General features: G+C 46.0%; 1 protein-coding gene across 1 annotated transcript; it reads left to right on the top strand.

Annotated features, from left to right (window-relative positions):
• Positions 1–834: 834 nt before the first annotated feature.
• On the top strand, positions 835–12,691 carry LOC128298047 (uncharacterized). Its single transcript, XM_053033777.1, has 11 exons — positions 835–928; positions 2,133–2,336; positions 2,443–2,605; positions 3,804–3,985; positions 6,971–7,152; positions 7,253–7,458; positions 7,539–7,797; positions 8,154–8,265; positions 11,804–11,963; positions 12,088–12,215; positions 12,321–12,691. The coding sequence occupies exons 1-11, from the start codon at positions 853–855 to the stop codon at positions 12,374–12,376; spliced, it is 1,728 nt and encodes a 575-aa protein (XP_052889737.1). The 5' UTR covers positions 835–852; the 3' UTR covers positions 12,377–12,691.
• The last annotated feature ends 523 nt before the right edge of the window (positions 12,692–13,214 follow it).

Raw genomic sequence — 13,214 nt, 5'->3', positions numbered from 1 at the left:
AACAAGTTGTTATAATCATGCAGACGAATGAAATTTATGAGACGGTTGGCTTTCGTTAGTCTTTTCATTTTACCGAACGACAGACGAACAGACGCACTGTGAAAGTGGTTGAACCTTAAGGACCTTCACGGCCGGGACCATGGCAACGCATCTAAGCACGTGTGCCGAAAGTGTCCGAGTATCGTAAACACCTGCCTGCGATGATGAAATCCCACCTATCATCAGTACTTTTCCGTCACGCACCGTACCCGACACAATGCCCTGTGTGCCAACACGGTGGCACGAAAATCTTGGCCCCGTTTATTTTCATACCGCGCCACGCGCCATCGGGGCACGCGGAACCGAGGGACGGACAGAGAGTTTGTTTTGCTCGTGAACCACCCGCTGGGCTCATGTTTTCGGGGTCGTCCAGCCCCCTGCCGGTCGAAACACTCCTCCAAATCGTTATCACTCTGGCACCGGACGACTGAGGCACGTAGTACGGCGGAATAAAAATACCGGCAGCCCGTTCGTTGGCAAAACATTGCACCGTGACCGGGGGATTAGCCAGATAACGGGCGCTGGTTAGTTAGTGTGAAGTGAGACCCAATTGGCGCAGCATCTTCCGTTCCAGTAATCCAGCAAGTGTTGCACGCGCACGGTGTACCAACCGTGAACGATGAACGGTTCGTTTGCGTCGGCGAAATCGCCTGCGTCAATTAGGGTGAACTAAAGGATTTGAACGTGCGTGCATAGTGTGCAGGGAACGGTGTGCGTGCATTTCGGGAAACAGTTTTGAAATTACGCGCTCGTATTGCTCCGCACAGCATTCAGTGTCAATCGAAACGAAGCGCACATCAAACGCATCAAACGATGGAGCCGCCAAAGGAGAAGCACTCCAAAGTGATAGAAATCAATGCTCCGACCGGTGCGACTGACGAGGAAGGAAGTAAGTGTACCGGGAGGCCTGGCTTTATATTACTTACGGTCCTCACCGTACGTACACCGTTAAGCAGCTGTGTATCGAGTTTAAAGCCATCGAAAGTGTCGACAGCCAACCGAACATAATCGTAAAACTAAAGTTTATTGCCGTAGTTGATGTGGTTGGACGAACGTTAATGCTTCCGCATCGGATTTCTGCCAGCTTGCGAGCAATAGGGGCGCGGAGTTCAGCAACCCTTGCCTAATTCTAATTAGCTACTCCCAGCTTGCTGCGAGCTTTAGGTGCTTTGGTTGCGATGGACAATCAGCTGTATAATTCAAGCAGCCGGCGAACGTGGTTCGCAACCTTATCCTTGGCCAAATTTGCCACCCAGCAGGCGGGAAGATGAAAAGCGTTCACCGCACTATGGATGGTGTGGAATGTGGAGTAATTTATAGAAGCTGATTAAGTTGCATTCAATTTCAGCAATTTTCATCTTGGTTTCAAGTTAATCGTAAATAACTACACCGAGCTCTTAGGCTATTTTCTCTTGGATATACCTTAATGGGTCTGCACTGCACGACGAGAATCATTTTTAATCATTATATTATCCTATAGTTGCCATAGCAACGTGCCTATAGTGCACGTGGCACACTTCCCAGCATCGGTTCGTGAAATTAAACTCAAAAATGATTAATATTTCACTTAAATGGTGCCAGCGTTAAACGTTGGTGTTCGCACTATGTCGCTCCAGACATTGGTATACAGACGGTCCCCGATATACGCTATTGCTATTAGAAAAATCGTCGCATATCTCGAATTCCGTCGTTGTCGTAGTCCACCAATTTATCATAGCTTTTTGCTTAGCTTTTGTGCTATAAACTAACTCGGAAACATCGCGTATCTCGGGGACTGCCTGTACACAGGATGTAGGGCAGATGATAGCGATTTATGCCATAAGTTTTGACATCTAAAACCAAACCACGTTTGCTGATATTGTTAAAGTTGCTTGCAGCATCTCCGTTCCGTTGCCCTTTTGCATAAAGAAAATGGGACCTGCTCCAGATGAGACCGGTGGAAAATTAATTCTCATCTAGCCGTGGCGGCACCCAGCCCGAACGAGCCCGCACCGTAACGGTGCCAGGGTTAATAAACAGTTTATTATTAAAGCTACACTTCCATCATTCTATTTGTTTCACTCTCTCTCTCTCTCTCTCCTCTCCGTGAACAGTGAATGCACCGGCCGATTTCGAGACGGCCATTGCCGCGACTGGGTACGGTCGTTTCAACTACCTTCTGCTGCTGGTGGCGATGCCGTGCTGCATGACGACCGTGTTCGAGACGACCACCATGTCGTACGTGCTGCCGAGCGCCGAATGTGACCTAAACCTTTCGCTAGCGGACAAGGGCATGCTGAATGCCATCACCTACACCGGTAACAAGCAGCACCAATTTGTAGCTGCATCGAAAAGCCAACTCTCGGCTGCAACCGCCCTTGATTGTTTCACTGTTCTTTCGTGCCCGGTTTGGTACAATTCCAGGAATGATAACATCCGCCTTCCTCTGGGGCTTCCTGTCCGATACGTACGGCCGGAAGCGGCTGCTGGTCGTGGGCTTCCTGCTGGACAGCACCTTCAACGTCCTGTGCGCACTCAGCCAGAACATGGTGGCCATAATGGTTTTCAAATTTATGGGTGGCTTTGTGTAAGTAGCTCATTGCGCTGCGGAGAGGGATAAAGGATTTTATCATACCGTCCGGCAAATGTGGCAACGGGTCGTTCTAGTGTTCTTACTACTGTGGAGTTAGCAGATAATCTGTGTGATATGGAAATTAACCACATACGTTACCACCCAAACATTTTTCCTCCCTTTCCTTCCTCCCGTACCCACGCCCAACGAACTGAGAGCATCTGTAGAATTTCACAATCACCTGCGAAAGCTTATCGTGAGGGTGCTTTTAAACGAACAATTCGCGACGCAATCAAATTCCGATCCCGAGTGTGTTAACGATTGTGCAATCATTTCCGGTACATATCGCAAAGCGGGAAGCCCAATAAATGGTTTCTTCGCTTTACTTAGTGAGTGTTAATCAAGTATGCAATGAAGTGCGATGGGAAGCTATTAAAAGTGTAAAACCGTGGAAGGCGCAGTAAATAAAAGGCGTGGTTAGTACACGGAAGTCGCGAAACCGTACACACGGGGGTGAATTGGAGCAACGGAGTTAAACGAAACGAAAAAGCCAAAAAAAACCTTATCTTTAACTTCCGGGTTGTCGGTTGTTGACGGGAAGTGACAACAGTCACCGCGAGAGAGAGAAAAAAAAACAACAGGCGAGTGACAAGGCTTGAGCCTGGAGGATTCTGTTTTATTGAGGAAACGTATTAAATTCACCACGCTTCCACGCAAAAAAATAACGATGAAAATCAATCGATTTAGACATTTGATGAGTGCCATGCTCTCTCTTTCTCTCTCTCTTTCTTTCTTTCTTTCTTTCTTTATTTCCCTCTCCCTTCCGCCCGGTTTCCCGTTCCTCCCTTCTATTGTGTGAGGCTTTTCGACGACAATCTTGCCATGATTAAATGTCATCGCATTGGCACAACAACAAAAAAAAAGCATACGTTAAAAAGTCCAACAGCCACAATTCTTTCGCACACAGGAACTGTGTGTGTAGCAAATGCCAGAAAATTAAACGTAAATTTGTAAACGGAATGCTATAAGCCACCAGTGCTTCCGGGAAAGTGAGCGTGTGCTTCGGTGAGCGCCTATAGATACCGAACAGTTTGGGGTGAATCTGGCGTGCCCGGAACGACCATCGTCAGCCCTGATGTGTGCCATTTTCCATTTCCATCTGTGGAAAGTTAACCTACTGCTGCTTTTTTTTTTTTTGGTGCCATTCCCTCAGCATCTGTGGACCGTTCGCCGTGCTGATGGCGTATCTGTCCGAGTTTCACAGCCTGCAGCATCGATCCCGCGTGATGATAGTGCTGGGTGTGTTTTACAGCGCTGCGAACATGCTGCTGCCCGCGCTGGCCTGGCTGATCATACCGCAGTCCTGGAATCTGGTGCTCGGTGACGGTGTGCTGGGTAAGTAGCTTCCTGCATTTGACCATCATTACCATCCGTTGGCCTGTGTTTGCACACGCTGTTTGACCCGGGTCAGGACCGGAGGATTAGCTTAATGCTGATGGGAGGGGGGGGGGGGGGGGGGGCAAACCCCTTCCCGAAATGGTGTGTCTGTGTGTTTGTGCTTTCGAGCACGAAGCGAATGATTGTTCCAGTCTGCTTCCATCGGGATTACGGTAGTGATTTGTGCCGAATCGCTTCCTGCGCATTTCGGGTGGAATGAAAATTTCCTAAAGTAAACTCCCCCTCCACAGAGACGAAAACTCGGATTGAAAAGCTCCCAAAATGGATGTTTGTGTGGTGTAACGAAAGTTTCTGCTTTTTTGGTAGTTGAATGGAGTAATGGTTCCTAGGAACTAAAATAGGGAAAACTGAACATGAAGATAACATTTCACCTATGTTGAGTTTCCAATTCTCAACACCTGCCGCAAAGAATGAAGCTAGAGGCTGGAATATATGGAACTTAAATAGTTAAAGTACTCACATACGCTCTTGGTACATGAACTATTTCCAAAATTGACGAAACCCTCTTGGGCGAGATCGAGAGGAAAATGAACAGAAGGATGTTTGGTCCCGTATGTGTAGAAGGACAATGAAGGAGCCACCACAATGACGAGTTCTAAGAGCTGTACGGCGAACTCACTGTCGTATCTGATCATGTCATTAGAATAACACCGGACAACCCAGCCCATAAAGCTCTTAAAAGGAAGGAAACTAAAACCAACACATGCAGCAGTAGTCAGTAATTTTTAATTTCATCCTCATCATGTACATCAGGAGTAGGACGATGAGCCGTGTTATAAAAATTGAAGGTGTACTTTTAAATTTAGCTGCAATACAATTTTACACCTTACTGTCAATAGATTTCCGTGCCATCTTCACAGCGCATCAGCGACAATTTACGGCGATATTAATTTCTCCCCGTTCCCCCGTTTCTCGCAGCTACTGTTGGCACTTTAAAGTATCCTATTAAGCATAATCACTCGCTGCAGCCCATTAAACCAGGAGTTTTACCACGCAAACGGGCACGTATCAAACATCGCGTAGAGTTTGCTCAATAATGGATCGAACGCGACCAAAGCGGAAACTTTATTGCCCGCAGCTCATGGCCAACCCCCGCCCCAGAAGCAGACACTTGAGAACGTATTTTTTTTTATTTGGGGTTCGTGTCGGGTTCGTAACCTGCGGCACCCACGCACCGCACAGTCACCTGCGCTAGTGCCTCTCGGGGAGGGGGTAGAGAGTAAAGACGAATTAAATTACCGGGTGAATAAACCATATAAACGAAAACACAAAACAGCACCAGACGGACGAACCTAATAACGAAATAAAGATAAAACTGCCGTTGCCGTTTATCGGGGTGTTGGGTGCGCCACCGTTTCCACGGGTTTTCCCGCTAATGAAACGGGCTAAATATCCAATCAAGTGATTCGTGGAATACGATTCTCCAATCGGCTTGGGGTACTGATGGGTTCGAACAGCTTCCATCCTATCACCATGACCATTGAGAGAGAGAAAGAGAGAGAGAGAGAGAGAGAGAGAGAGAGAGAGAGAGAGAGAGAGTGCAGGTGGAGAAATTGATTTCTGAACAGTCTATATTAGGCAGTTTCCGGTGTTCGGGTTTCGGTTTTTCTTTGTGAGCTTCTTATAAATCGATTTTCCACCGTCGATACGTTGGCAGAACCGATCACTCGAAGTCGATTTTTCTACGATGATACCGATCGTTGAGTAGTCACCACTCGGACGTAAACTGCTTCAAATGCAGAAGAAGAAATACTTTGAGCACAGCGAATTTGAACCGTTCGGCCCGTTTGGGGCGACAGTTTGGATGGTGGGGCGCTAAAGTTTTACACATTTACCGAACAATAACGTTACCGGTTTGCCGTTGTAGCTTTAACAGCTCTAAATAATTACAAAAAATCGCTTCAAAATATGAATTTGTTGTGAATTTTCTTGTGTCTTAAAATAGTCTAATAGCCTGTTGCCAATGCTGCCAAAAACATTCACCGTGCGGCTTAGCCAGGAAGCGTAAGGAAGCAGCCATCAGCTCGAATCAACACTTCATTTCCATTCCACAACGGGTATTCCAGGCTGTACCTGGTCTGTGTTCTAGGTGCCCATGTCGCGTCCGTATTGCCTTACCAGCTCTAAACTTCCCGGAAGTGTCAATCTGGCGGACCAACAGTTGGGCGAATCTTTGTACTCTAATTAGTGCTGATTATGCTATCCACTTTCACTTTCTTTGAAATTAAAAGAAGCGGCCCCCGGTGTGCACAAGTTCCACGTGTTCGGTTCCGTTCTACAACCCTGCTGAAGGTATTCCAAGGTATTGGGGGATGTCTAAACACTTTTCCACCGAAACGGTGCCGTCGTTTGATGCAAAACCCCGGGTGTGCCGGGTCGAAACGAGCCGCCATTCGAACGGAGCATTAGGATGTAAATTGAATTCTAATCAACCGTGACACACTTAGCTCCTGGGTGACACACACTTTGTGCACGGCCAAAGCCGCCACAGGCCGGAAGCGGCGCGCGTGTGTGTACCGCGTGTAGAATATTTAATTTACCTTGTGCACCGCTGTGGTGTGATGCGCAATTGAATTTTCTCGCCAGGATGAGCCTACTGCGTTAGTACGGTGATCCGTATCGTGAAGATGTCGAGGGGCTGCAGGCATACGCCGGGCATGGTAGCATGGCAACCGTGCCCATGTTTGTCGCATTACGTCGTCAACCGGCAGACGGTCGCTGATGTTTTCGCCTTGACATCAACGATTTAGGCTAATCAAAGGAGGCATTAGCTGTAGCCAGCCTCCAGTTTGACAAATGACATTCATTGCTCAGTACACTCAGAAGCGACAGTCAGACAGCCACACACTCACACACACACGAGATAGATTGCACCGTTGTAATGCTTACGTTTACATTCGATATCACACACGCTTTCCACAGAGATACATTCGTGGCAGATTTTCCTGGCCGTCAGTTGTCTGCCGGGTGTGCTGAGCGGTATCAGCGTCATGTTTCTTCCCGAGAGCCCCAAGTTTCTCATGTCCAAGGGGCAGAACGAGCGAGCGATGGCCATTTTCCGGCGCCTGTACACCATCAACACCGGGGGCCGGCAGGAATTTCCGGTGAGTAATAGTGCGCCCGCAAATGGACGATTTCACTTCGTACACGCTGAGCGAAACCGGACGGTTTTCCGTTTGTTTTATTCACCGTGGCGCGATTCAGATCAAAGAGCTGGTGGATGAGCTGCGGCAGGGTCCGAGCAACGAACCGACGTCCGGTAAACAACCGTCATCCGCCAAAGCCGCCCCAGCGTCAGCGTCCGGCGGCGGGCTGAGCGAAGGGTTCCGCCAGCTAGGGATTATGTTCCGGAAGCCACATCTGAAGAATGCCTGCCTGGTGTACGGTATCCAGTTCGGTATTCTGCTCGGGTAGGTAGAGCGGCTGCTGTGGGTTGTATTTACGCGTCCCCACCCTTGCCTAACCCTGCCCAGTATCGCCTTATTTCCAGGCTAAACACATTCCGGCTCTGGGTGCCGCAGCTTTTCACCATCATCGAAGAGTTCGAGCATGAGCAGCATCTACATCCCGTCGATGGCGCAGCACCAGCGCTAGCTGGCGAAGCAACGCTTTGCGAAATGTTAGCCTATAAGGTTAACAAAACCGAGCAGTTACAGCAACAATGGCTAGAGCACGACGTCTCGAGGGCGCTTCACGGACCCGATCCGGTCGCCATGGAACCGCTGGACGATGTCTTCAAGTGCACCGCGGTACGACACAGCTCGGTGGGCTTAAACGAGCGCCATAGTGGATGCAATGCTTGGATTGACAGGGCCATTCAACGCTCTTTTCAGTTCACTTTTCACTTCATTATTGGTTGACATTGGCGTTGGTCGTCCTAATTGCTTCAAGAGTTCTTCCCAGCTTTAGAATCAATTAGACTGTCCGACTGTCTGCTTGGTGCGCTTTTATATCGTAAATTTTAATGTTCTCGTGGCCAACACCCGGGTATCCCTGTACGGCCACGATCGTTTAGCAAATGTTCGCTTACTAATGCCAATCTACTTCTTGTCTTTCTCGCTTTGGCGTCTCATCTCGGGCACACACACCGGAACGCAACGTGCAGACAACCGAGGGCCGGGTCTATCTGTACTCATTAATCATTGGATGCGTCGGCATTGGAGCGTACGCGGTTACGACCGTCATGATTAATTCCATCGGCAACCGTAACATACTGAGTAAGTGTATGGGGCTGCTGCTCATTTAGTGCGTTTCGATGTTCGTGTTGCCGGGTGCTTGATTGACCCGATCTAGATGTGTGGATGTGTGTGATTTTCCCACTGTGCCATTGTGCCGTTACCAACGGCTAGTTAGCTCTTTCCACTATTGCACACGGGCTGAAGGGTTGTGTACCGTTCCGGTGCAAAGGATAGTGTGGCACTGTCTTGGAATTTCAATCGCCACTTAATGGGCTTGTCCTTAGACAACTCTCCGGTTTGTTTTTTGCAAACTACGAGCCAAGCCCATGAGTGTAGCTCCGAAAGACTCTCCACTGCTTCGTTCACACAATCGCGCTTCATCAGACCAGACAGTCCGACGGCTGCAGACGCCGCCGAAACTTAAATTGATAAGATATGCTGTGCTATTATTTTACGCATTACGATCCTTCGAATGGTGACCGGCGATAGCGTTTCGCCGTCAAACAGATACACGAAAAGGCAAACGCAAAGGCTGCAAAATGTTTCGGTGCACACCGTCCAACGAATGCAACAATGGACAGCCAAAGTTAATTTGTCTCATTTTGCATAATTTTCATATTTGCCGCTTTTTTCTCTTTAATTTGCATTAATTATCACACGATGGCATTGTTGGTGAGAAGAAAATGGAAAACAAACAAGCGCTCCAGATTCGGTTGCATACAACCTGGTGTTCGGCTGTTTTTCTTTAATTTGTACGTTCTACATACAAACGTGAACATGACGAAAGTGTGCTTTTGCGCGTATTGGCTTATAATTTTCATCGATAGTCGATCGGCTCCAGCGTGAATCCGGGTCCCCCTCCCCCGGGATTCGATTGACCATAAATCGCGGTCAAGTTGAAAGCGTTTCCCTTTCAGGAAATGCTCACGCATGCTGACGTAAAAGCATGATGTATTGTTTAAAAATAAAACACACACCATACCTTACGCTTGTTTTGACCTTTCTTTTCCCTTTTGTTGGACCCAACTGCACACATGCGTGGCCATCGATCCGCATCGCAATATCTTTAAGAAGTGGCTTTTTCGGTGAAAATTTTGGTGTTTTTTTTTTACTTTCGTACGCACTTGTACTACCATGCCGTGCACGAATTCACCGGAATTTACGAAGTGCCTGTTGAATGCGAATGGCTTGTAATGGCAGCCTGGGGAGAAACACCCCCACCAACATCAGCAACAACCACCGTGGCATTGTGCGTTACTTGCTGAACAGTTTCGAAGTGATTGATTTGACAAATCCAATATTGCGTTTCTTCTTTTTCTACGAAGTGGCTTGCCAACAACAAAAAAAGATGTACAAAGTTTGTGTTTTATTTTTTCAACAGGGGGTAGTATACTCTGGTTGGCCTTAAAAGGGTTTGCTTTGAAAAGGGTACACGATTGATTATTCGGTAGTTTTCCGGCTAAAACAAAATATTATTTTGACAACATTTTATTACATTGGGCAACTGCTACAACATCGTTCCTCTATCGCCAAACCGGCTTGACGGTGGACATCATATAGAGCGCGCCGTGCTGAAGCTTGAGCGGAAACGACAATTTTCCCGTAATATTTGAAAGCGTTCCTGTACGGTAGATGCAAATTTTAGCGCAAAAGAGAGAAATTTTTTGACCCACAAATGGACATGAAAGCGGCCAAACGCTTGGAAGGTACCGAAGAGTCATTCTTTAAGATAGATAAAATCAGCTACGTACGATGTTTAGGAGATAAAATTAAGCAAACTCAATACATTAAATTCAAACTGACATTAAACAACCAGCTTACGAGAATACGAGCTAACCACAACTGAGGTAAAGAGTTTTGGGGGCGCTGCTTTAATGTTTCACCCTTCGGTTAAACCGGAGTGTCACATGAACTTTGCGTAAAGATTACAGCGTATCTCGAATTTCCTCTGAAACATCGTTTAAATGTCGTATTAAGGGATCAAATACTTATGTCCACATTACGAAACCCATTAGAAAATGATATTTTTTGCGTTTTTTCAAGAATGAGAGTATAATGTTATGAAAATATTTGTTCGTAGCAATTAAAAGTAACGAATTATTTAAATTAACAATTTTTAACAAGTGAATTCTGTAAACAGTCTTTTACCGAGTTGCGCGAATAATGTGTGCCAGAGAATTTCGCTTAACACGAATTTCTTGAAGAATATCATTTATAATTAGTATTCAGGGATTGATGTTTTCTTTTCATGTTACGAAGCACATTAATCATCGATATGTTTACGTTTATTTCGACAATTAGAGTAATTTTTTATCAAAATTTATGTTTATGGTATCAAAATGTAACGTGTTTGTTGAAAAATTTAAAATTTGGCAAATGAAAAATTTTATTTCACATACAAAATTAACACAAAATGTCAAAATTTTGGTATACGCGTATCTCGAATGTCGCGTAACTCGGATATTGACTGTACAAAAACAGTATACACTCAGAGCAGAATTTTTATTGTGCCAAATATGTCCTTAGTGTACAACCCCCTAGAAGCACACAGCCCTTCCAAACAGACGTCATGTTTGTTTTATGTTGAAATATTTTTAATATGCGATTGGAACAAAAACAAAAATAACATCCTCCTTCAACTTCAATATTTCAATTAAAGTTGTTCGTTTGTCACGTCTCGATCGAGACGTCTGCTGCTTTTTTTTGGAACTCTTTCAAGTGGTCATTCCAGCCCTCTACCGTACAACACTTCACACACCGCTGCAAACTACGCTTTGAACCACTTTTATAACTCCTTCCCTGTCACTAAAGTCTACCCGTTAATACCCCACAAATCGTATTAAATAATGCTAAGAAAATTCTTTCTAATAACAGAAACCATGGCCATCATCGATTGAAAAAAAAGCGTGTGTTAAATCATTGCTACCGCACACTCGCACCACCGCGGATCTATGAAGAGTAAATCAATTTAGCTGGGCGGTTGCGCTGAGGTTTTGCTTGGAACGTTTTTGGCCAAACCTCGCACCATTTGTGGTCGTTCAGAGCAAGATGGAAAGGTGCCCAGTTGTCGTGTGTGTGCCGTGTAAAATCATTGCGGTTGTAGCTGCTTATAAATCACTTTGCGCGTTTTGGCACGAACCGTGGGCAAGGTTAGGGAAAGTTTATGCTCGCTTGAGAACCTTGCCACCTGCCATTGACGCTGGCGTACGTACGTGATGTCACCGAAGATGTCACCGATGCGGGCGAAGTTTCCCTTCTCAACCAGTGAGTAAACGCTCAGATGCTGGGTCGTTGGGAGGGTTTGGTGGGAGATATGGTAAATAGCATACGTCAACCACCACAACCCGTACCCGTCCATAGCTGCCGTTTGTCTCCCGCCGAGGACTACAGGTGTTATTCCCGGGCATCCGCTACGGCTTTATTTCGGTGCGACAAATCGGAATCGGAACCGAATCCTAGCCTGGCGGCGCAGCAGCGTATGATTTAGTGGCGCTATTAGCATCCATAACAGACACATTAACCAGCCCACGGGTCGCTCAATGGCATGGCTTCTCATTTCACTTTTCGTATTCTTCAGCGTACGGACTGGTGCTGGCCGGGTCCTGCGGTACCGCCCTGTACTGGGCCCGAAGTTCGCTCGTAACGCTGATCCTATCGTCTTGCTACATCACCATCTGCAGCATAGCATCGACGGCCCTGGTCGGGGCCGTCGTCGCCATGTTTCCCACATCGATGAGGTCAGTAATTCGGAGCAGCAAGGGCGAAAAATGTTGCCCATTCGAACGTGCGGGTCGATTCTATCGTTTTTTGCTCGCTTTCACTCTAACCGTTGCGCTTTCCCATCATCTCTTCACGGCACAGGACAATGGTGGTCTCGCTAACGATGATGTTTGGCCGGACCGGTTCCATCATCGGCAATGTCGTGTTTCCGTATCTGATGGCGCTCGGGTGTTTGCCACCGTTTGTCATGATCGGTGCCATTGTGATAGGTAAGTTATAAACGGAGTCCCCTTTAATGTACCACTGTCACACACACACACACAATCACACAATCACTTTTGTTCTTCTGCATCGTTCTATTGCTTTTGTGCCAGCTGTTGCCATGGTGTCTCGTTTGTTGCCCCGCACGGTGAAAAAACCGCTCCAATAATTAAACGGAAGCCGGGCGGACGGACCCAAACATCGCCCGGATATAATTGCTCAATCAATATTAAACCAATGCCGCGAGATTGCTCCGTGCCAAAGGGAGAGGCTAATTGCTACATTAACGCAGCTCACTACCATCCAACCGACCGGCCATTTGTACCAGCAGACATTAAACGGCGGAATATTTAAATCATAAGCATAACGAGAACGAAGGAACGATTTGAAACATCGCGTCAGTACTGTCAATATGATTGCATTGCGCAAACGAAGTGATTAGGCGAGCATTATTTTAATTTGTCCACAATAAATACACTAACGAAGGGTTTTTACTTAAAATGGTGTTCTTTGTCGCAATCGCTACTTATCCTAGGTCGGCAATATAGCGATCAACATTAGCTTGATTTTATTAATTTAGGCTTGAAAGAAACATTTTCCGATTGAATGCTTCTAAATAAAAACGCGAATTAATGCAATGAATATGACATTAATATTATACATTATAAGTTGAAAAGTTTTTATAACAAAGAAAGAAACATATCAAATGCGTAAATGAAATCCTTTGTCTGTGCAAATTATCTGTGTTTTCCGATTATTCGACAACCGTCGAGTCCCAATGAGAACTGATGTTAAAAATAAACAAGTTAAATTAATAACAATTTTAGTTAAAGAACTAATATCTTAAGGATTAAAATGTTCGGAATACCATCGGTTAAATATGATGAACATTGAACAATCAAAAGATTATTGTAATATTTTGGTTATAACACTTGATCGCTTGCTATGATGAAAAATATCTTTTCTCGCCAGTGTTCCGATACGATAGAGCATACTTTGATTTATTT

Source organism: Anopheles moucheti, chromosome 2, assembly GCF_943734755.1.
Source record: "Anopheles moucheti chromosome 2, idAnoMoucSN_F20_07, whole genome shotgun sequence".
Lineage (NCBI taxonomy): Eukaryota > Metazoa > Arthropoda > Insecta > Diptera > Culicidae > Anopheles > Anopheles moucheti.
The sequence above is the reverse complement of the archived record's forward strand: the minus strand, read 5'-3'. Positions and strand labels throughout refer to the sequence as shown.